Below are 23,620 nucleotides of genomic sequence, written 5' to 3' on the forward strand. Positions count from 1 at the left end.
CCCCTAGATATATACACTGATATAAGCTAGAACACGAATACGAAATATGAGTGTTTTTTTGTTTTTTTTGTAGTATTTCCTTTTCTTGTTAAGAAATGCATTTCACAGTCAGGCCAGTGTCCTTTTTAAATGTTGCTCTGTGTTATACATTATCCTCAACTTGATGATTGGTATTGAACAAATTATGAGAACGTATTTACAGTGTTAAATTGCGTTGATAAATGTAATGCTTCCAGTCATTTGCACCATATCGCCTTTCACACACTGCCTTGCTCCTAAATGTTATGTATAATGAATAATACAATAGTGCTGTTCCGAACTAATCAGAAATGTATTGTATTGGACATACAGATTTCACTGGCACTGAGCGTGACGTACAAAGGATGTCTGTTTTTAATCAATTTTAGTTAGCGCTGAAATTTCTAAAGTGTGGCTACATTATGATTGCCATGATTTTACTCTCAGCCCTCTCAGTATATTGGTGTGGTTTTGATAATTTTCTTTTTTTCTTTGGTTGCTTTATCTTCAAGCTCAGAGAGATGGCTGACAATGCATTTGAAGTTGATTTGCTGTGCTAAGGCTTGTTTATTTTTAGGGAGATCTAAGTCTACAATACATACAAGTTGTTTTTCTCCAATGTGACTATTTATCTTTTTATTGAAAATGAATTCCTGAATTCCCCTTGCACTGGAAAAAGGACCATGGGGAAAGCCTATATTGGGGAAACTAGAGAATTTCCAGAAATGCCATCACTTAGGTTTCTTTTTGACAAAAATGTGTGGAAATGACCTTGTGAATATTGGTTGCTTGACAGCACTTTGGCATCTCCAGTATGGTGTCAAACACAGGCCACTAATTGCCCAGGTAGACTCCTCATACTTGATTTGCTCTCCACTCGTGTACAGTGTGGGTGTTAAGGATGCACCATTGGCAAGGCTTCCCTAAACGATCATTATGCAAATATTATCCTTTGACATTCTAATCCAGTGGTAACCCGGATGTTTATTTTATGGGTTTTTTAGAGCCAGGCCCTTGCTTGCCTGTATGGCATCCTGTCGTTTATTGTTTCTCAGCACTTCCAGCCAACAAGCTTTAAGTAAGACTACTGTGACATGAATGATGACTTTAGACTCATTATAATGGATGGCTTCACTGATGAACTGATGACAGGCAGGCAGTCCTCTTTGACTACTGAGAAAAATGTATCCCTCCTTTCTCTTTGTCTTGTAACACTGATCTGAATTTTACTTGATTATTGGGGGAAATGGTTAAAAGAATTAATCAAAAGCTACAGTACATCTTCTGGCAGTTAAATTGAGTAAAGAGTGAACCAACCAGTTGCATTGTAAGATCAGGGATCAAGCCAAGGCAGTGGAAACGGATGGATATAGTTTTGAGTATTTAAACATGGCTGCAGATTGTTTTCCTTTGAAGCCTGCTTTCCCAAACAAGCACGGCTTTAGAGACTAACCTATGAACGCTATGTGTTACCATATACAGTTAATGTGTGTTACGTGCTTTTATGTTGATTTGCATCAACAAGATGGCACCTTTTTTTTTTTTATACAACTAAATGTACATAATTGTAATTTTCTTTCGTTTCCTTCTTATAATACAAAATGATATTCCCTATATGACAACAGACAACACTAATGTTGAATTACCAGCTTTCTTGAGAGAATAAAGGCAAATGTTTGTGTTGACGACACTAAAAAAAAAAATATATATATATATATATATATATATATATATATATATATATATATATATATATATATATATATATATATATATATATATATATATATATATATATATATATATATAAAGTCCTATGAAATGTAAATGCATACCACTTTGACTTGTGTGCTTTAACACATGGGCACCTTTTTTAAAGTGTGTCTAAAAAATCATGTAAACTGCATTAGAATTGTGAACCTGTCTTATAATAGTTTAGCCTGCTTTGCATTCCTATCTTATCACTGCAGTGTCACTGACACATTGTAAGTAGGACTAGAGTACTCATCATGCAGATTCATATAGTACATATACTGCTGACATGCAATTTTCAATTTTTTTCCCCATTGTCCATCCCCATTTTCATTTGGAGCCTATGTTTACTCTGTAGAACATTACTTTTTTGTCTTTTATACAGCAAGGTACTCTTGCTGCCTTACACATCTTCATCTCTGGCCTCAGATGTTTTTGCGAAACCGATGCATGTTGTATAAACTTTCTAAAAAACAAACCGTGGCTCATAAATCCTTTTAAACTCCATGTTTATGTTACCCTATAGCTATAAAACACTAACACTGACTAAAGTTGTGCACAACAACATGGATGAAGTATTGTGCACCTGAAAAAGGCTCACATTTCATGATATTTTGCAGAATATTTTGCTATTGATTGAATTAAGAGACAGTGAAGTACTTCTGAGTGAAAAAAATTAATGTTAACACTAATAACACAAATCGATTGAAATGCTACATGTTTAAAGGCAATAAAGTTATTTTTCTGTCCACTTGTCAGTTTGTCAGTGTTTTTTAATTGTGGCGTTTGGTGTAGCTTCATCGTCTGCTTTACGTTTACCTGGCAGTCCTTGCTTTGATAGCAGTGCAGTAGAACCATGCATCATTTGTTCATGTTTAGCTTCGCCGCGCCCCTTGTAATAACTCCGGGCCCCCACTGCCATTTAATGTGCTCAACATTGCTGACAAGTACATTTTTGAAGTTATTAATTTCCTTCGTTCCCTAATTAGCGAAGGATGGCTGCAGTGGAGTGTTGCTAAAAATACAATCGTCCCTGCGGACCCTCTTAAGTGTGGAATTGAGCAGGTTCTGGATCAGTTTGCAGTCATTACATCCCTGCGAACTCATCTTGGGTGCAGACAAAATAACTGATCCAGGGCCAACTGGGCCCGCCCATACAGTCTTTGGGCCCGCCCCTACGAAGCAGTTTGATTGGTTGGGGTTAGGCATTTCACCTCGAGTGGTTAAGGTTAGGATAGCCGATTGGTCAGGGGATAGGACTCTATATTATGTCTATGAAAGGACCTGTACAAATCAGGTTACGTTGCCTTGCGTCAGCATGGACGCCCTCATGTGTATATATCTATGCCTCATGTTGACCTGTCACCATGGCAACAGTGCACCTCTGGGATTTCCTCTGCTCCTGTCTATTTTTGAGCCGTTATTAGCGTGCTAAAGAGTCATACTATTACCTAGTAACATGTCCATTATTAAAATGGAAGTATATTGTTCGAGTTGAACTTTAAAGAAAGAAGATGTCTGATATATTGTGCAGGTGGCTGAACGAGGAGCTCCGGCTGTCAAAAGTTGTTGGTAAGTGTGACTGAAGTTACCGTTAACGTTAGCTTAATTATCTATGCTAACTCGGTGGCACACTAGCTAGCTAGGCAAAATCATATGAATTTACAAAGCTGACATTATAAGAGCTGTTTTAGAAGCGACACATCGAAGTTGATAAACATCAACAGGCATAGGGTATTGATTGATAAGGTGGGAGATGTTGTGAGCAACGCTATTTTAACGTTAACCTTACATATGGACCAAGCGTATTTTTGGAAAAATCTAAGAAACCTATTACCAACTTAGCTAACTGTTAGGTTGTCTTAACGTTTACAATCGGAAATTGTCCAGACATGAACTCAAATTAGTCATTTTAAATATTTTTGATAACCTTCTTTAACGTCCAATATGTTTTCAGTTGTGAGCGACATTAACGTTAGGAAATATAACGTTGAAAATGTCACTGTTTGCGTAACTGACATGCATGTTCATATTCACAGAACCAAAGACCTTTACCAAGGATTTCTCCAGTGGGTACCTTATTGGGGAGGTTCTGCATAAATATCAGTTGCAGAAGGACTTCAGTATGTTTATGAAGAAAGAGTAAGTTGCCGTCTCTCTTTCTCTAGCTATCTATCCATGATCCTTTGCTTTTTGTTGCTGGACAAATAGCTAACTGTTACTTAATTCTCCAACTCATTAATTCATAATTATTAAAGTTAATTACACCTTTTTTCATAGCACCTCCATCTCCAGACTGAATAATTTTACCCGCGTTGAGCCTACTCTCCAGTTACTGGGGATCTCTTTTGACATAAACACAGCCCAGGATCTGATGCAGGAAAAGCAGGGTGTTGCCACACGCCTGCTTTACCAACTCTACGTTTCACTTGAAAATAAGAAGAAAGCGGAAATCAGCAGCACATTGATGGAAATCATGCAGCCTGCAGCCAGTGCTGGCCTGCACAAAATAGAGCATGAGATCTACTCTGATGTAAGCGGGGGTTGTATGGATGCATGTGTAGTATGTGCATGTGGTTAGGGGCCAATCTCTTTGAGCAACAGCATGTATGGTTCTGTAAAAACCTAATGAGATACAGTAAATAGTCTTTCCTCCGTGCCAATAATGACAAACTGTATGGCAAAGTATGGCAACTGACTGTCCTTTACAGTAGTCGTTCAGTCTTTCAATGTTTTTTTTTGTTTGAAGTTCACATTTTTAGTTTAATGTCACTTAAATATCTACTAAAACATGTTTTTTAAGCATCTTGCTGTCTTTCTTTTTACACAGCGACTGCATCAAGTTGTGAAACGTGATGCAGAGCTGAAACTACAGAAAATTTCTCAGCACTATGCGGAGAAATACCAGCAACTGAACGACAGGTTTGCGATGCCCCATCCCATCCAGCAAAGGAGACAACTCAGAGTCCAGGCTGAGAAGAGAATGAAGAATATTGAGAAGGTACTCGAGACGGTGGAAAATCAAATGCAGTATTCATCATCATCATCATCAACTTTTTATTCCAGACTCAAGGTCCATTCAAAAGACACAGACATGACATACAACACACCTTAAAAAAGAAATAGAAACATATACAAAGAAATAAAGAAAATAAAAAAAAATCCCCCGTATGACCAGACTCTAAGGCAGCCTACATTTTACATCTTTATTAACTTTTTACACATTGTTTCTCAGTACTGAGTGAAAACCTCCATTTGAACCCCGATGCTTGATGATGGAATAAAGGAAAGCTCATGCTAATGACAATGGGGAACTGTTTATGTTACAGCTGCGAGCATGTCATCAGAAGCACAATGACATAATGTCTTGTAACCAGGCCACTACTTTCCAGGTGCCCAGGCCACCTCCGTACACTTCACAGCTCAACCTAAAGAAGAGACAACAGCAGCAGCAACGTAGAGAACAGCAAGCACAGGTGTGATCCAGATTAAATAATTATGTGATTTTTTTTTCTTAAAGGGGTGATAGAATGATTATATAGGGTATTTTACACTGTTCCTTAAGGTCTCCTAATAGGGTATGTAACATTGGTTCACAAATTCACTTCTGAGACTTTTTTAAGCGAGAAATCAACTATATAAAGCTCAAATATGTTTTACGAAAATGTATGGCTAATTGCAAATTTGGTAAGACGTGTCGGGCTTTAGCTAGGAGCTCTACACAGTCTGACGAGAAAGCGGCAACCTCCATACCCAGTGAAAGTCACCGTTTCCCTGGGTACTGGACTACTGGAATACTTGGGAATACTCAGGGCTGGCTGTATGTAACAAATGCTATTTTATTAGGCCCTTAACTACCCTGTGAATATGGTTCTATTTGGAACAAGAGCTTTTCTTCCAAATATGGTATGCTCATGAATATTTAGATGAGCTGCGCGCTGATTGGTTTGAGCGAACCACATAGAAACACATTGGAGACGAGACAGCAGGTGTCATATTTCAGACGCTGCAAAGTTATACATTGTTTGTTGGGCTATTTCGTTATTAAATTCACTTCTGAGACTTTTTTAAGCGAGAAATCAACTATATAAAGCTCAAATATGTTTTACGAAAATGTATGGCTAATTGCAAATTTGGTAAGACGTGTCGGGCTTTAGCTAGGAGCTCCACACAGTCTGACTGTGAAAGCGGCAACCTCCATACCCAGTGAAAGTCACCGTTTCCCTGGGTACTGGACTACTGGAATACTTGGGAATACTCAGGGCTGGCTGCCAGCTTCCGGCATAACTAGAGTAGCTATATTTACAGTTTGAATTTCGTCACGCCACTTATATAACATCTACCCCAAGGTCTTATAAAGCTAACAATAGTGTCCGATTTCAATTTAATTATTTTTTGTGAACATTAGGGGTTTCGTTAGCTGCGACTGTCCCTTCAATCCTATGTGTACAGATTGCGGCTAGTTAGCTTCATTTTCGGCGTAATTAGAGTATATTTACAGTTTGAATTTCGTCACGCCACTTATATAACATCTACCTCAAGGTCTTATAAAGCTAACAATGGTGTCCGATTTCAATTTAATGAATTTTTGTGAATTTCAGAGGAATTCTAAGAGGAGGCTAGCTAGCTCTCATTGATAGAGCTCCATCTAGCCGCAGGCTCTATCAATGAGACTCGCGGGCAAGAGGCGTTTATTTCCCCAATCGTTTGTTTAAATAACTCAACACATTATAATTACACACATTATAAGATTAATTGGAACCTGTGGTAAGAGATTGCTGGCGTAACAAGCTCGCTGCTCGCGCTCTCACTCACACACACCGGCCATTTAGCACGAAGATGGGAGCTGCAGGCCCTGAAGCTCTGTCAGGGCAGCAGTGTTTGGTAGTCCATTAACCCAAAAAACGGTGACTTTGCGCGGGTATGGAGTGCCGTGGGCTGCCAGCCGTGACGGAGCTCCATCTACCTCACAGCAGGCCGGAGTCTGTGAAGGAAGGCAGGCCAGGCAGCAAGGCAGCAACACAGGCAGCACCGGCCGCTGAACTCCGACACACAGTCGGACAAAATTTGCAATTAGACATCAATTTTCGTAAAACAGCCCATATTTGACCTGTACATAGTTGATTTCTCGCATAAAAAGTCTCAGAAGTGAATTTAATGGTAAAATAGCAGATGAACAATGTATACAATTTCTGAGATTGTGAGATTTGCAGAGGAACAAGGTGTCAATGGGACTTTGAGGTTCTCTGTATGTCCTAGTTACCCACTAAACTTCATCGTCATTATTCAACTATGACAAGGTAAAATCGGTTTTGCATTCTATATCACCCCTTTAATTTTGGCGTGTTGACGTGGGGTCAGCAATGGAGTGGTGCCCACAGTGGAGTTTGTAGAGGCCGATGCTTGTTGACAATGGGCCTTAAGTTCAGAATGGGAAAATAAATATCCCGGAAATCCAGGCCCAAGAAATTAGTTTTTGTTCTTAAATTCAGCAGATGTTACCAGGTCTTCTCAAAAAACAATAGCTTGTTATTGCTTAACACCTGCCATTGTTTACAGAGGGGTGATTCATTCTAATTCATTTTCTCAGCCAATTAATTGAATTTCTTACAGCACGTGTGTCATAATTGAAAACAAAGGATTAAAATAGGTTTGTTTGTCTTTCTGGTATTATTTCAATTTCTGTTCATTTTGTCCATGCAGACGGTCCAGACTGAAATAGCCAAGTTTGAGACAAGGAAGAAACTGGTTACTTATGGTTTTGCTCCTTCAAGGTGAGATAAAAGGAAACTAAATCAATATTGTATTCATGTAGTATTATTATGTAGAATAAATGTTTGTATTAATGGAGTTTTACAGCAACCAGAGATATTCACTATCATACATTAAGACAGTGGTTCCCAACCTTTTTTCCTTGGCACCCCCCCTACTCATGTATAAGAAAAGCTGAGCCCCCCCCTCGAAACCGAAGTTGAGGTAACTCTCGAGATAGAGCCTTACTTTCTTTTTTGATACAGAGGAGTTATCAGCACTGTTACATTTCTCTGCCATGTTTCATTCATAAAATAGTGATGCTGTGGCGGCAGGAAAAACGAGGATACAACAAAATATATAGTTTTCATACAGACTAAATAAATATTTTTTTTTACCTCAACCTCAAACCAGATAAAGACTTGCGCCCCCCCCTGTGATCTTTGCCGCCGCCCCTGGGGGTGCCCGGACCCCAGGTTGGGAACCACTGTTCTAGTGTATTATCATAATTTGTTTAACATGTGCAAATATTTTTTTTTTTACCTCAACCTCAAACCAGATAAAGACTTGCGCCCCCCCTGTGATCTTTGCCGCCCCCCCTGGGGGTGCCCGGACCCCAGGTTGGGAACCACTGCATTAAGACACTGACTTCATATGTGATTTAAACCTTTTCAATTCTAGTGGTCAGCCCTTCCCTGAAGATTTTCCCTTTGGTGGCAGCGGCCAGGGCTCTGTGGTCCCAGGAAGTGGAACTAAGCTGATATTACAATCCAATAGCAAGTACATACAGGATATCCGAAAGAGGCTGGAGGAGAATGCTGTTGCTCGCGAGCAGAGAGAGAAAAGACGAGACAGATTCCTGGTGGAGCAGCTCAAGGCCCATGAAGCTCAAGAGGTGAAACTTGCTACAGTAATAGATCTAACATTAATAGAGATCAGTAGTTCCTGGTGAATTAATTAATTCTTTATTTCTCTTCCTGAAATACATATCACACATCCTCTTCTTTTTGACCTCTGAACTTTGATATTTTAACCCCAAATCCTGCCTCACCCTGCAGGAGGCACGGCGAGAGGAGCAGCTGGTGAAGCGTCTGACACGTCAGACTCAGCAGGAGCAGAAATTGGCAACTCAGCTCCTCCAGATACGCGTGCAGAAAGATGTGATCCGGAAGAACCGCCAGTTCAGAGAGCAGCAGTACCAACAGCGGAGAGAGAGGGACTTCCAGGAAGCTCTGGAGAGGGAGGCGGTGAGATAGGATGAATAAGGAAGAAGAATAATCCTCTCTATTGTAGCTTTGTATTAGGCTGTATCAGTGATAGTATGGGTAGTGTCATAGGGAGAGAGAAAGGGTGGACATTGGTAGTTTGAATAGTATCAACAGGGTATTTGGTATTATGAAGAGAAAGAGAGAGGGAGGGACTTCAGAGACAGACCGATAAACAATAAAGTAAGACTGTATGAATCATGACATAAACTACTATATGTTTATCTGTTATTAACCTCCAGTGATCACTCTTATATTGTAGATGACTTGTTTGGTTGAAAAGAAGGTAGATGTTGCTATGGTCCAGCATGGTTTCAGTGTTAAATATTCAGTAGGTTGTAGTAAAGTATGGTCATGGTGTTATTATAATGGTCAGGCAATTCCAGAGCAAAGTGTCGCACTGTTAAGTCTCAGATTATATGGTCATTTGCCATTTACTCTAAAGAGTGAAAAATAAAAAATTTTAGGAGATGATTTAGGGAGAAAATCATACGATTAACGGGGTATTATTGATTAACTGCTGTTTAACATCAGTTATACAGTAGGTAAGAAAGATTAAAATGTCCCTTCTGCAACCCCCAATATCAGTAATGTACTAATTCCAAAAAATTATGTCTCTTAGTTTGTGTTTCTTAAAGACTATTTTCCACCACCAAGTCATGTGTTTTGCACAATAAATGACCTATGTAACATCTTTCATCTTCCTTTATTACTTACAACTGTGGTGATTAGCAGGAACATTTATGTCATGCCTTCTCCACTCACTCACTCATTCAATCTTTCTGACTGGGGCCTGGTATAGGCTTTGGCTCAGCAGGCTAAGTTGGACCTTGCCGAAGAGATCAGAAAGGAGCATGAATTCTGTAACAGGATTGCTGCTGAGCGAGCTCAGATCAGATACAAGAAGCACTTTAAGAGCTGCAAGGACATTTTGGAGCAGATTGTGGACTTGGCCACCAAGGTTGGAGAATATCGACTGCTCACTGGGAAGTACGTAACACAATTGCTTTTAATGATGCAGTAATAATATGCACATTGTATTTGGGCTTAAAATCTCCAAACTGACTCTTGGTCAGTCAATTATTAAATATGTGGACATTTCAATTTTTTTTATAAAAATAACATCTTTTGGTAGTTTTATCAGAAATAATTGTAAAAGTTAGTTAAGCAATCTAATTTGAAGAGTTGGATGTACTGTAGTTGTAAAGACATTTAAACTTTGGCCACTTCGTGATAAAGTACTCTGCTACATCTGCACATTTTATTTATGTATTCATGCTTGAACAAAGTTCATATTCAAGCACAAAACATAATAGAAATAGTAAACGTTTTATTTTTTTTCAGAATAGAAATTGACGCTTTTGTCTTTTAAAAGAAATCGACTCAGAGACAGAGTTGGTAAAATAAAGTTCATCAACAGAAGGAAATATGGGCAAATATGAAATAACACTGGATGAGTGGCAGACTTGAACCCAAAAACACGAGTATTGACAAAGTGAAATCTGACTGAAGACTGAAATCTTTTTTTTATTTTTTATTTTTATAAAAACTTAAGCATTGCTATGCAATGCTAATTCAGATGTGAATCAAACACCTGTGAAAACAACCATTATTAGAAACATTCTTGCACAACTGACCAGTGGTTAAATAAAACCAGGAGATGTCAACGTCCTGTCTGCTTCTTCTCATGATCAAATACGTATAGGTACCTGCTATACCTGCTGTGTGGCCACACAACCCTGCTCCATATTCACTTTGTATGTATCCTGCTACCTGTGTTTTACATATCCACTACACCAGCTCATCTAATCATGGTTAGATTAAACATTTCTTGAAATACAGTTATGTTTAATAATTTTCAGTCCCAATTAAAAAACTATTTATTTTGAACACATTTGGACATTTGTACTCATTAAATCTAGCGTTGCCTTCTGTCATTTTTTGTGCTGTCATGTCCAGTCTGATTCCAGAGAAGCCGATGAGAGAGTGGAAGGAATTGCTGTTCAGTGGTCTGCCTCTCTATGAGCCGATAAAGTGCCAGCAGCCAGGGTTTGAGTTCTCTACCCCACTGGACCCTGTAGAGCTTAAGAAGCAGGAGATATTAAAAAACCAGGACTATGATGAATATACTGTGAGTTTAAAACATGAGTGCAATATTTTTTTAATTATGTTTGTATGTGTGTTTGCCCGCACACTTGCATTTAGCTTGTCTGTGTAGACTGAATAACTTGTTGCTCAACCCCACATTTACAAACAAATGCTGATTTTACTTTCAGTATCAGGCATGTTTAGACATGAAGATGGGAAAGCCAACAAAGCTATATTTTTTAACACAAAAAAAGTTAGAATTGTTCCTGAGCTGAAGTGCTGAACTGTCTGAATGCTGAAGATCCTCTTTGTCTTAGCCTTATGTCATGTTTTTATAGAACATGGTAGGTGAGTGGGCATGGCCAGAGGAAGCAGGGGAGATAACATTAACTCTGGCCAACAACAACATTCTTGGACATGTTGTCCTGCGACTGAGGAACATTGTTCATCCACCCATCATGGAAATCTCCTCACCTTCATTTCCTCACTTTACCATCAAGGCCTGTGTCCTGGGCAAGTTTTGCTCTGGCAAAACCACCTGCCTGGCCAAGATCGCTAAAGGTACACGGCATGCAGTCCAAACAAAGATGCAGGCATGCACTCAAACACAATTGCACACCACTTAGATATGTATTTAATGAAATTATGTAGTGTATAAATATATACAATAAGATTGTATGACTTCTTTTATTTGCTGAGTATGTGTGTTTTTCCCTGCTTTAGCCCATGGCATCTATGTCTTATCAGCTGACACACTAATTGAGGAGGCTCTGAATGCTTACCAGAATGGAGAGGTTTGTCAGACACAGTATAACAGTATTGTAACTTCACTAGTATCGCTTTTTATTTAATCGTGCCACATAATTTTGCTTTGAAAGGATTTTTCAGGACCATAACATCTCACTAGTCTCTCCTGCCAGTGCCAAAAATACATAAACCTGTAATTGCATAGCTTTAAACATTTCACCTTTTAAAACTTTTTGGACAGCATGTACAGGTCACAGAGCCGCAGGAAAAGAATGAAAATGAGCAACTGCTCACATTTTCCACATCACTGAATCCTGGTGGGTTGCTGAAGCCAACATGACTCTATTCTATGCTATTTCATGCTACTATGTTTTTTTGCTCCATTAAAAAAAGCACTACATATGAAGTATTTTACACAGTTGTTTGTTTGATGTAATACAGTACATGTCACTCATAATTTCATTGTTTTTCAGATATTGACACTCAAGATGAAAGTAGAGACAGCAATGTAAAAGTAAGTGTTGTTTGTGATCTTCTGACTCTGATTTTGTATTTATGCATACATATGGAATTTATGTATACATATGGAACCAGTATATAATTTATATCACTAACCAACCTGATTTAAATTGGCTTTTCTTGCTGATAAAATAATGACTTTTGGGAGAATGTAATCAGTAATGACTAATAAAGAGATATTTTTCCAGAATGGATGTGTACCTATTTGAAATGAAATACTTAACTCTTTTCCTGCTTACATGTGCTCCTTATCCAGTTGTCTACCCGGGCCATGCAGGGAGCAGCTGCAGAAGAAGAGCTAAGGAAAGGCAACGCCATCCCTAATGAGCTATTAGTTGACATCATAGTAGAGGCTATCAGGTAAGCACACAACCTGAATTGCTATAAGATACTGAATATGGGATTTAGTCAATTTCACCATATGCAATTCTTTTCACAATCAATATTTCAGAGAAATCTCAATGATACAGTCTTAGTTTTATGTACAGTGTGGACAAAATAAACAAACACCAACAACCCCACAATCCCTCCCTAGACAGTGAAATATGTGTTGTGTCCTTACTAGGCAGGTTCCAGCTCAGTCAGGCTGGATCCTGGATGGCTTTCCATTTGACATCACCCAGGCTTACCTGCTGGAGAAAGCCCTGGGTGGGTCTGTAGATGTAGGGAATGGCGTTGTAAGCAGCAGGACAAACCTAGCTGCTGATCCTAATCCACCCAAACCTCCCCCACCCCCAACTCCTGCATTGGACCTGGCTCTGCTGCTGGATATCGCTGATGAGTGTGTGATCAGTCGTCCATTCAGTCAGATGGGTATGTTATACTAACCTGACTCCGGATTGCTTCGCATTTGCTCGGCATATCCACCTGGGAACTTTCCGTTGGAGAACTTTTGGGAAGGAGCGAAAATACTGGTTAGCTGATTACCATCTGTCTATCACCACTTATGTTGGTGATAGACGGGCCAAATCAACCAATCAGATCAAACTCTTGAAAAAAAGCCTCCAGTGCCGTTTTTTGCTCTTCTTTCAATGAAGGAATACTTTCTAATTTGGATAAAACTTGTGCGATAGCTACGCTCATCTCATCCGTGGAAGCTGCCATGTTGTTTAGATTAACAGTCGCTTCTCGTTGCGTCACACCTAAACCCGCCTCAAAACCAACGCTGATTGGTCGGTCGTTTGGCGAACGGCTCCAAATTTTCTCTATCTCAAGATGCCAGACTGATCTGCGAGTGGAAAACTGGAGTTCGCGAGATCAGACGGTCTCACGAGGCTAATGTTATACTAGTGGTTGTTTAATGGTGTGTATCTGTGTGCACCCACACATTATCTGTTAGATGGTGTGTGTATGTATACATGCACAAGTAACAATAAGTTAAATGTAAATAGTATGCTTGTGTGTTTATGTGGTTCTCTTGCTTCCCAACCTGGTGCAGAAACAGATAAGTCTGCTGCTGCTACAACCTCCCATCCCAAAGACAAGAACTTGTATCTGGCACAGATTCCACACAGGTAAAAACAGAAGCATCAAATGGAAAGCTAAACTTAAATCAAGACCTTACTGCTTCTGCATGACTGTGTATCTAATATCTAACATCCTTTCCCCCCCCCTCAAGGATCACAGCTTTTCAGGACACCTGGCCAAAACTAGAGAAATGGTTTGGTGAAAAGCAAAACATTTTGGTCCGTATTGATGCAGATGTAGATAAGGAAGAGCTTTACAAAAGGGTGGAGTCTGTGCTGCAGCAAGTTATGATGCAAACACAGGAAGGTAACTAGTTGTCATTATAGTATTATATGTGATATATTTTAGTATATATATATATATATATATATATATATATATATATACAGTATATATATATAGTAGCAGATATGTGTACACTCAAATACTTGATGTTTTCACAGTTCTAATTAGTATTAATTTCCTCATTGTTCCATTAGATTAGGTAAAAGAAATTGTTGTTGTTTTTGATCAGACACTGATGATGAGATTATGCCTGTTTCTACACTAAATGATTTACAGTTGACAAACAATATGTCTTCCCTGAAAGAAACTCACAATACTTACTACAACTCCTCCCATTCAAGATGTAGTGTTTAACAGTGGGGAAGCTCCAGACTCCTCCTTTTCAGCTACACCTCCACCATTAGACCAACCTCCGGCCCTCGCAGGTGAAGCCCCTGGCCCCACAGAGTCCAATTCCCTCCTTAACGAGGAAAAAGCCCAAAGTGTGAAGTCACTTTCCAAATCCAACACAAACTCCCCCCGAGGTGATTTGATCAGTAGTCTGTGGATTACACATTTTAATTGTTATTATTGTAAAGTCACTTCTGGCCACAAAACTAAATTCTGATTTATAACTGATACCTTCTGACCATAAACATGATGTGTGTTGGATGTGTTTTCCAACTCATAATGACTTAGTGCATGGTACATGTGTTTTTTTTTTTACATAAAGAAAATAGACACACTTTATATTCCAAATATACCAAACTGATAGTAGTTATTTGGATACAAACTTCATCTGTGTGGCCACTAAGTCTGTTTGAATTTTAAAAGTTGAACGCAAAGAAGAGGGTCATATGTTTATTTTTCCTAGCTTTAATAGCATTCTAATGACACATTTTGACAAGACTTGTTTAAGGCAATTTAAATATAATTATATATGATGCTATGATTATTATTAATCATTAATTAACATTCAAGAAATATGAATCATTTTACTTTATTATAGCGATGATGTATTTTATCAATAGGGCACTCTAGGAAGGTGTCAACTTCCTCATTGACCAACGAGAACTCTCAGGGAGTCCCCAAGAACCCACCTGAATCTGCCACTTCCTGCTCAGATTCATCCAGCTGGGTCCATGTGGACCAACCTCTTCCTCCGGTAGGATACAATTTCTTCTTTTTTTTCGTTTGTTTTGCTTATCAGAGTTCAAAGTGCACTTGTAAGTGCACTTCTTTTTCTTTTCTTTAAAATCGGGTTCTGTCAGTGACATGTGATATGACATTCAGATGCACTCACTGGTGGTTGCCACAAGGTGGCCCTCTAACATGATTTAGCCTTTGGACCTGCTGTTTCTTACCTGTGTTGACTTTCAGAGTCTGTTTCAATATATGAAAATACATGTCAAGTGAAATCTGTTCCAATACACTATGTCTTATTTTGATTTATTGTCCTGTATCTTCCTATGCCCCCTGCTTTTTTCATCTTTTCTTCTCTCTATCTGTATCTCTAGGAGATCACAGAGTACCTGTGCTCCCACTGGGACACAGTGTGTGATTCATATGTGAACAATGTAAAGACAGTGATGCAGCAGCTGCGCTCACAACGCACTATTCTTAACCATCACCTATTCAACATCAGGTATACTGCTTCAATTGATCCTTTTTATCCTTTTAATACAAGGTTTTGTCATTCTGCAGATGCAACATGAAAGTTGAACAACAGTATCAGTCACATGTTGCCATGGTTATTGTATATTGGATGTGACCCAAAATGTCATGCCATTCATTTCTTTATCAGAAATATTTTACAAAATAAAAGAGAACATTTATGTTAATACATAATAGAAACATATTAAATGTATTACTATGTAAGTATTACCTGGTTCCCTGTATCTGTAGAGAGGAGTACAAGCATTTCCTGGGGCGTCCAGACTTGAAGCAGGAGTTAGTGTCTCATTGGCAGAAGGACTTCAACAGCATACCTGATGATATGAGAGAAGATGAGGATACCAAAGCAGAGCTACATCTGAGACTTGATGTGAGAGCAATTTATAATATAATACAATACAAATATTCTTTAACTGATCATGAAAATAGTGTAAAAACCTGCTTCCAAATGAAAATATAAAATATATGGAGATGTTCTGATATGTGTACAGGAACTACGCGAACGTTTGTGGGACATAAGTGACAAACGTAAGGAGGAGGACGAGCAAGAGAGGGCTGCCCTCATGGGTAACGGCTGGTTGGAGAATCTCGTCAACTATCACTCTGTACTTATGCAGGTAACTTTTCTGTTTCTGTGTAACCATTTGACTGAACAACCGTCGAATTCTGTAGTTTATAAGCTCATGTTATAGACTATTCCCTTTATTCTGTGTTTTGTACATGTTCCATTGCTCCTTTTCCATCCTCTTTGTGTTTATGGTGTATAGTAGAGATGTTCCAATACCATTTTTTCCTTCCCGATGCCGATACTGAGTAACGATCTGATGCCAGTGTGTTAAAAAATACAAATATTTTATTATGTTTTAACTATGGCTCGGGTTTAACTCTTTGTGAAACTTGAACAAACACAGAGAATAAACGTTATCGAACTTTCTTTTATAATCCAGTTTGACAGCGGTATCGGATCAGTGCATAAACTTTTGGCAGAACCATAATCTTGGATTGATTGTTTTTGTTGCACAGGTGGAGTTGGATCGTTTCCAGGACACACTCTATATTCTCTGGGTCTACTATATGAGCATGTACAAACAAGTTCTGCCTGAGCTACCCCCCAAGTTGGATTGTATCCCCCTACTGGACACCCCAGTAATTAAGGATCAGAACGAGAGGCAAGAAACACACTATTAATAGCAACCTAACCATGTTACTATTTGTACAAGATAATAAAAAAGAAAATAACGATTTTATTTTGCTCCACCAGTACTGAGCCAGCGGCCACAAGTGTGTGTAGTCAGATGGATGACGGCGAGGACAAGAAGAAAACAAAACTGTAAGGGAGACGCACTATCGCACACAGTATTTCCTTTGAGTTTTCTGTTTGACAGATGAAATGGATGTTTCATTTCCTCACAGTACAAATGCTCCCAAGTACAAACACATAGACACAAACAATTTCCTCCTCTTCTCCTGTTTTGTCCTCCTCCACAGACGTCCTGACTCCAAGACAAAAAGCCCCAATCAGACAGAAACTGTTAAGGTCATGTCAAATCCTTTTTTTTCTTGTCTCTCTTTATGTACATTTCATTCATTGTCATTATTTTTAGTCTTTCTCAAGGTCTGTAACTGATTTTGCTATTTTATAATCTACTCATAAACAACTACCATAGATATAGCAAACCCTGATAGCTTCGGTTATTTTAGTTGTTTCAGGTTTTAATACCTTATACAGTAAGACAATTGTTTTTGGTTGACAAACCAATAAAGTGTCTTTCTTACAGAATTTAAATGTAATTTGTGAACTGTAATTGTAATTCAAAACAATCCAAAATACTTTTTTATAGATTATAATTAAGATTAGAATTGGTGATAAGCTGATGTACAATCTTATAGTAAGAGATATTAACCCTTTTCATTGATAACTCTAGCAACCCCATGAGAAACTGATCTACGACTACGAGGAGGCACTCGCGGCCATCAGCAAATTGGTAATGCTTTGTGTATGAGAGTAGCATGGATATTATGGAGTAAAGATATGCTTTTTTAATTCCTGGCATGTTATACATGTGTGTAGGTGTCAGCAGAAGCCTACCAGGGAGAGACAATAGAGCAGAAGGAGAGACTGCAAGAGAAGGAAAAAGGGAAGCATAATCAAGAAGTCAGAAACAAAATACATAAAGAATATGCAGCCGCACTGGATCACGAGGGTATGCACTAGTGTAATATGAGATATATGCATGAGTCTGTATGTAAAAGATCAATATCAGCTTATATAGTTGTATTATTCTGTTTCCCTTTACCCATGTTTGTGTGTTTTCCAGAGAATACAGCAAAGGCGCGCATTGCGCTGGTGAAAGGTCATGGTCTGGTGATGGTGCACTCCCTGCAAAGCAGAGCAGAAGAGACATTAAGCAGCATGGAGAAGTGGTTAGAAGCACACTATCTTGCAGACATGAAGAGGTATGGTACAGTACAGTGTGGGTTCATGTATGGTATGATATGGTGTAGGCTACGTGTGCCTATTCAGATATTTATTTTTATTTTGAACAATTTTAAATAGAGGGACACGATTGTGAATGAAGCAGCAATAGTGTAAAACTGCACTGCTGTCCCTGTTTTATTAGTGTTGTTGTTTTGATTAGTGTGTGATAAATGCTATCTGTATTTTATCTCCATGTCATGATGCTATATGTGCATGTATGTAAACATGGAACATATTCAAATTAATGAAAGCCCTTTAAGTGCTCATGAAGTTATTCTGAAGCCATTACTTGAGAATATAAAAATACATAATGCTTGTAAAAAAAAAAAAAAAGAGAATGTCAGAGAACGTTTTGGTTCGTCATTTTTCATGGAAGACTTGTTTGACGGTTTATCTGTCTGTCTCTTTTTCTCTAGTATTGACCAACTATCAGTAGTGGTTCGCCACCACATAGAGGCTGGTGCTAAGTTGCAGAATGAGCTGGTGTTGGTACGTAATGACTTTATAAATGTGTTGATTGTTTTTTCAAAGAACATTTTTATGTTCCCCAGCTAGGTAGAGTTTAGTGCTCACTGGTTACGTAGTAGCTACTGCAGGATGAAATCTGAATTGTTATTCCAGCGTGTGACATTTGACGATGGATCACAGTCTCATTTTACTTACTCCTCCCATTTTAAGATTCTCAATATTCTCTTCAAAAGGAATGTACTGACTTCTACCTGAATGGAGACTGCCACATGGTGGCTAGCCTGGCTCCCCGTCCCCGCCCACCTCCTCTGGAGAAACCCACACGGTCCACTCCAACCATCACTCAGCTAGAGTCACTACACCAGCAGCTATGCATCGTTGCTCCTTCAGGTTAATACAGGGGAGACAAGTTGTAGTGTTATTGGGTCTATTCATTCTGCTATTCATCCATCCATCCATCCATCCATCTATGCATCCATCTATCCATCCAGCCACCCATACATAATTTTCCTTCCTTTCTGACTTCCAGGCCTTATGTCCAGTTCTGAGTTCTCCAGTTTACTTAGGAATATCATCTCTGTCAACATGGGCAGAAACACCTTGCCTGAGCTCTGGATTAACAAGAATGAAACACAGGTACTCTGCAAGTATTCCAGAGACTCACAACACAAAGTTGGGTAATCATTTCTTTTCTCTTCACCTAATAGCACCAGCTTCTTTTCTCACCAATTTGACAAAAACAAAACAAAATCACATAATATAATAGCACTCTGCTGACTGCAGAGAAAGCAAAGCAAGACACAAAACATTCCTGCATTATTCTGTCCGGATACCATAAGAGACACATTACATGGCTTACTGTACAGGAGCATTGTGCTTTTCTCTCCTGTCCCTAGTTGATGGAGGTTATATCTCTGTTTATGGACAACTATGAGCTGATAGACTGGCGTCGGTTTCTGCTCAGTGCTGCCCTGCCTTGGCCGTTTCCCTCCTTATCACAGCTGCTGGCTGTGCTGCAACATTTCAAGGCAGCAGATACTGGCGACACAGGCTATATAAACGAGGAACAGTACCTACAGGTCTCTACACACACACACACACACACACACACACACACACACACAGACACACACACAAATTTGTACACAAAAAATGATTCTGATTCTCTGGTCAGACATTCTAACTGTGTTTTAAATCACAAAATGTACTACTCTGGATGAACCTGTATCTTCAAGTTATCTATGCACTCAAACACCTCCATGGCCCCTCTTCGCTCTTGTGGCATTACTATGCACTGAGACTCTCTTTCCACAAGCATGCCTGGGTTCAAGTCAACGTGACAACACATATGAGTATATATTGTATACTTAATATAGTATAAAGTGAAAGCTGTAGCTCTCTGAACATTAAAACAAATGTTTAAGTTGCTCCTCTTGCCTTTTTTCTCACCAGACAGAGTTGTGGTTTTCCAGTGAGAGTGTCCAGCCTGTCCCAGAGGACCCCTCTGAGCCTCTACCTTATAACCGTCTGGCTAACCTACGCAAGGTAACTACCCTCAAAACCTACTTAATTCCTAGTTAATGTAAATCTGTATTATTCCTGAAATGGGAAATTCAAGTGGTCATGGTACACAAACATGGACTGGGGAAACCCAGCCTGATCTGCCGGCGATTTGATTTCGCCCTGCAGCTCAGGCTGGAAACCTGTACATTTTTCTATCCTGCTTCCGTTACAAATCTGCGGGGACCAATCACAAACTGGCTTATCCACCTGGCACGCTATTGGCGGGTTTAACATGATATAGAAGCGACGACATGCAGCTTTTTGTTTACATTCAACATGGCGGCCACCGAAGCGCAGCAACCCGTTGATACCGCTGTCACTGCTGTTTTAAAAGATTTCAAAGGCAAGTACGTCACCCTGGATCGTTGGTCTGATTGGTTGAAGGACTATCCAATTGCGTACAGAGTCATTTGAACTATGCCCGTTGATGACGCCTCTTGTGCAGTAGAAAATACAGAGCAGACTCCCCAGACTAATGTTCAATCTTAAAAGATTGAGCTTGGTCTAGTGATAGCCAGACACACACAAGTAATGCAAGAACATAAAGGTACAATAGAGCATTACCCAACACTTTAAACAATTACTGTAAGCGTACGTTTCAGCTTTTTTCAATTATATATCTTTTGTAAACAGAAATGAATCTAAAACACAAATGTATACAGTCATCGCAATGCCATGCACTTAACATCTTTTGTTTACTACTTGTCCAAATGTACTGCACTGTAATAATAAATGAACAGTTACATTTGCCTGTGTTCTTGCTTTTAAGTTCTTTTTCCAGTTGTTTGCGGACCACTCCTTCTCCCCCCCTCGACTGGACTATGTGTCCATGCTGCAGTACTTTGCAGCCGACCCTCACCCCAGACAGGGCTTCATCAGAGCACTTAGTGTAGGACTGGGGCGACATCTCAAACACTCCTCACCGGGCCAGCTTGTCAAGGTGAAGTCAATTAATGTACAAAGAAAAGTCAATGACATTTTCACTTGAAAGTCATTGCAGAAGCACTACCTTCCTCATCTTCTGTCATCAAATACCTTATCATTTTCTGTCACCAAAGTTTTCAGATGGTCCAGAATTATAATAGAATAGTGTCAGTTAATTAAGTTGTTTGTCTTCAGCACATCAACAGGGCAGGATCATTATGTGTTGTGTATACAGTCTATGCCCAGTATAGAAGAGGCTACAGAGCTCAGCTCCTCAGAACTCGATGGAGACTACAAGGAAGAAGAGAATCCGTGGGCATCAAGCAGTTCATTGGGGGAGGAGGTAGTGTCCATCCCTGCTCTCCTTGCTGTCATCTGCCACAATGTCGCCAAGATAAAAGACGACAAGCCCCTTCCTCCAGGCTGCCTGAGTCAGGAGGAGCATACTGAGGTACTGTATAACCCCATGCAAGTTCAAACTGGGCTTTAAAGGTCCCATGGCATGAAAATGTCACTTTATGAGTTTTTTTAACATTAATATGCGTTCCCCCAGCCTGCCTATGGTCCCCCAGTGGCTAGAAATGGTGACAGGTGTAAACCGAGCCCTGGGTATCCTGCTCGGCCTTTGAGAAAATGAAAGCTCAGATGGGCCATCTCTGGAATCTTCTCCTTATGAGGTCATAATGAGCAAGGTTACCTCCCCTTTCTCTGCTTTGCCCACCCAGAGAATTTGGCCCACCCATGAGAGAGAGACATCATGGCTTTCAAACGAGCAAAGTGGCAGTTGGTCAAGGCCCCCCCTCTCTCCTCCTCAATAGCTACAGACACAGAAATGGCACATCCTAAAGAAAAGCTCATTGTGGGACTGGCTCTAGTGGCTGTAATTCTGCACCAAGGCTGAATTTCGGGAAAGAGACTTCAGATACAGTATTAGGGGACCACTAAGGCCTATATAAAAGCATCCAAAGAGCACCATGTCATGGGACCTTTAAGGAAATACATAAATGGTTGAATTCATTAAGGAAATATACTACTTTTTTGTGTTAGTATTTATTTTATTTTTTTGTGGAAGTAAAAGCCATAATAATATGTTTATTTATTTTATTATTACCAGTGCATTGAATAACATTTAAAAAATTTAAATAAACTAAACTACTACTAAATGTAGTACAATATGTGAGGTTTAACTTACAATTCAGCAGAATGAAGTTTTGATCAGCAAAGATTTAGTTTTCTGTTATGCTTTCATCATTCTACCATTAATGTGCATTTAAAGCCATGGCTTCAAAATGCAGCTGATAGGGGTGACTAGCAAATCTTTATGAGTTAGTATGAGATTCACGATTCAAATGTTACTTACCTGTCTTGTTTCACAGCTGTGGGCATTTTACAGGGACAGTGTGGGGGTCAATCCATGACTTTTTTTTTTAATGCCACCATAATTTCTATATTTAGGGGACAGTCTACACCTATTTAGATAATTAACCTAAAATAAATTAGGCTACATATTTTTTTTTCACGATTGGGGTAAAATAAAGGCAAAGCCTCTGAAAAAAAAGTAAAGTTTTAGTAATATTTTTATTTATTTACTGTCTATGGGTTCACTGAATACCTTAGTGCATTTTAAAGGCTCCATACTTAGAGGGTTCTATACTTAGAAATTTATTTTGTAAGCAGATTTATTAACTATCTTATTAAAATGAAACTCTTCCCTCATGTTACTCTCTGTCTCTGCTGGCCTCTAGGAACTGGTGCATATCTTCAGAGAGCTGGGCTACAAGCCAGAGGACTGTGTCCCCTTCTCCCATTTCTCTCAGCATCCTTTTATCCAGGGCCTGATGGAAACCTTAACACACTACCAGCTTGTAGTAAGTCTCTGTGTTGACTCATCTGTTTTAATTTATTTGTTCCCCTACAACAGTGTACAGTATTTGAGATCAGATCAGAATCAGTTTTAGTGTGCACACATACAGGGAATTTGACTCTGGCCATTTGTTGCTCTCTAATTACATACACACAAATACACATACGGCTTAAAAGAAGGACAACAAAGCTGAAGGTAAATATAAACATTTGACTACTACATACAGATAGAAGTTATTATATAAAAAGTGAATTTATACATATACACATATATATGCAATGAGAATCTGAAAATAACCTCTGCAGGACATCCAGACTTTCCACCATTATGTGCATTAACATTCTCAAACCTACATGAGGATTCATCTTTGTCTTTTATCTCTGTCTCCCTCCCCACCTTTTGTATCCTTTTTTTTATTTTAAACCTTTATTTATCTCTCAAACTTCCCCTCTCTTTGTCCCTCAGAACATTCATAGAGTGCTAAAGGCCCATCAGGATGAAGGAGAGGCTAACAGCTTGACAGTTTCCTAAAGGATACAGTAAATATACATACTTAGGAAATGCAAAATATGTTGCTTTTGCTATTTTGAAGTACTACCTTTGAAATGTTTGCTGAAATGCATTGCTTACTTCAGTATTTAATAAATACATTTGCAACCACAACTTGTGTCTGTAACTGATGACGGTTGGAATGACAGCATAATTGGAATGACGACAATAACATCAATGATGGCAGGTTGACCCCTCATACCCTTTTTCCCTGATACACTCCAGCAG

At 39.1% G+C, this 23,620-nt stretch overlaps 1 protein-coding gene across 4 annotated transcripts; it reads left to right on the plus strand.

Annotated features, from left to right (window-relative positions):
* The first annotated feature begins 3,032 nt into the window (after positions 1 to 3,032).
* Positions 3,033 to 23,506, plus strand: spef2 (sperm flagellar 2). 4 transcript variants are annotated; one of them, XM_039804387.1, is made up of 38 exons: positions 3,034 to 3,342; positions 3,810 to 3,912; positions 4,051 to 4,303; positions 4,601 to 4,771; positions 5,100 to 5,246; positions 7,474 to 7,544; positions 8,203 to 8,416; positions 8,580 to 8,768; positions 9,589 to 9,776; positions 10,746 to 10,917; positions 11,213 to 11,435; positions 11,598 to 11,668; positions 11,863 to 11,938; positions 12,095 to 12,135; positions 12,397 to 12,500; positions 12,706 to 12,953; positions 13,579 to 13,654; positions 13,759 to 13,913; positions 14,234 to 14,416; positions 14,903 to 15,036; positions 15,389 to 15,516; positions 15,777 to 15,915; positions 16,037 to 16,162; positions 16,569 to 16,714; positions 16,807 to 16,875; positions 17,034 to 17,082; positions 17,471 to 17,530; positions 17,617 to 17,749; positions 17,864 to 18,002; positions 18,441 to 18,513; positions 18,726 to 18,882; positions 19,022 to 19,128; positions 19,389 to 19,571; positions 19,945 to 20,037; positions 20,825 to 20,995; positions 21,215 to 21,430; positions 22,725 to 22,847; positions 23,309 to 23,506. In XM_039804387.1, the coding sequence occupies exons 1-38, from the start codon at positions 3,285 to 3,287 to the stop codon at positions 23,372 to 23,374; spliced, it is 5,055 nt and encodes a 1,684-aa protein (XP_039660321.1). In that variant the 5' UTR covers positions 3,034 to 3,284; the 3' UTR covers positions 23,375 to 23,506. The 4 variants fall into 4 exon arrangements, with proteins under 4 accessions (XP_039660323.1, XP_039660321.1, XP_039660322.1 ...); XM_039804388.1 differs by having other exon boundaries at positions 5,163 to 5,246; XM_039804389.1 differs by lacking the exon at positions 23,309 to 23,506 and having other exon boundaries at positions 3,033 to 3,342; positions 21,175 to 21,430.
* Positions 23,507 to 23,620: the final 114 nt, after the last annotated feature.

This window comes from Perca fluviatilis, chromosome 6 (assembly GCF_010015445.1).
Source record: "Perca fluviatilis chromosome 6, GENO_Pfluv_1.0, whole genome shotgun sequence".
NCBI classification, from domain to species: domain Eukaryota; kingdom Metazoa; phylum Chordata; class Actinopteri; order Perciformes; family Percidae; genus Perca; species Perca fluviatilis.

What these genes read in the sequence shown, in the direction of transcription:
- spef2 (XM_039804387.1), top strand. Translation starts at nt 3,285, where the DNA reads ATGTCTGATATATTGTGCAGGTGGCTGAACGAGGAGCTCCGGCTGTCA. An exon ending in ATCACTCTGTACTTATGCAG is followed by an intron (nt 16,163 to 16,568) that starts GTAACTTTTCTG and finishes TTTGTTGCACAG; the next exon opens with GTGGAGTTGGATCGTTTCCA. An exon ending in GTCTGGCTAACCTACGCAAG is followed by an intron (nt 20,038 to 20,824) that starts GTAACTACCCTC and finishes CTTGCTTTTAAG; the next exon opens with TTCTTTTTCCAGTTGTTTGC.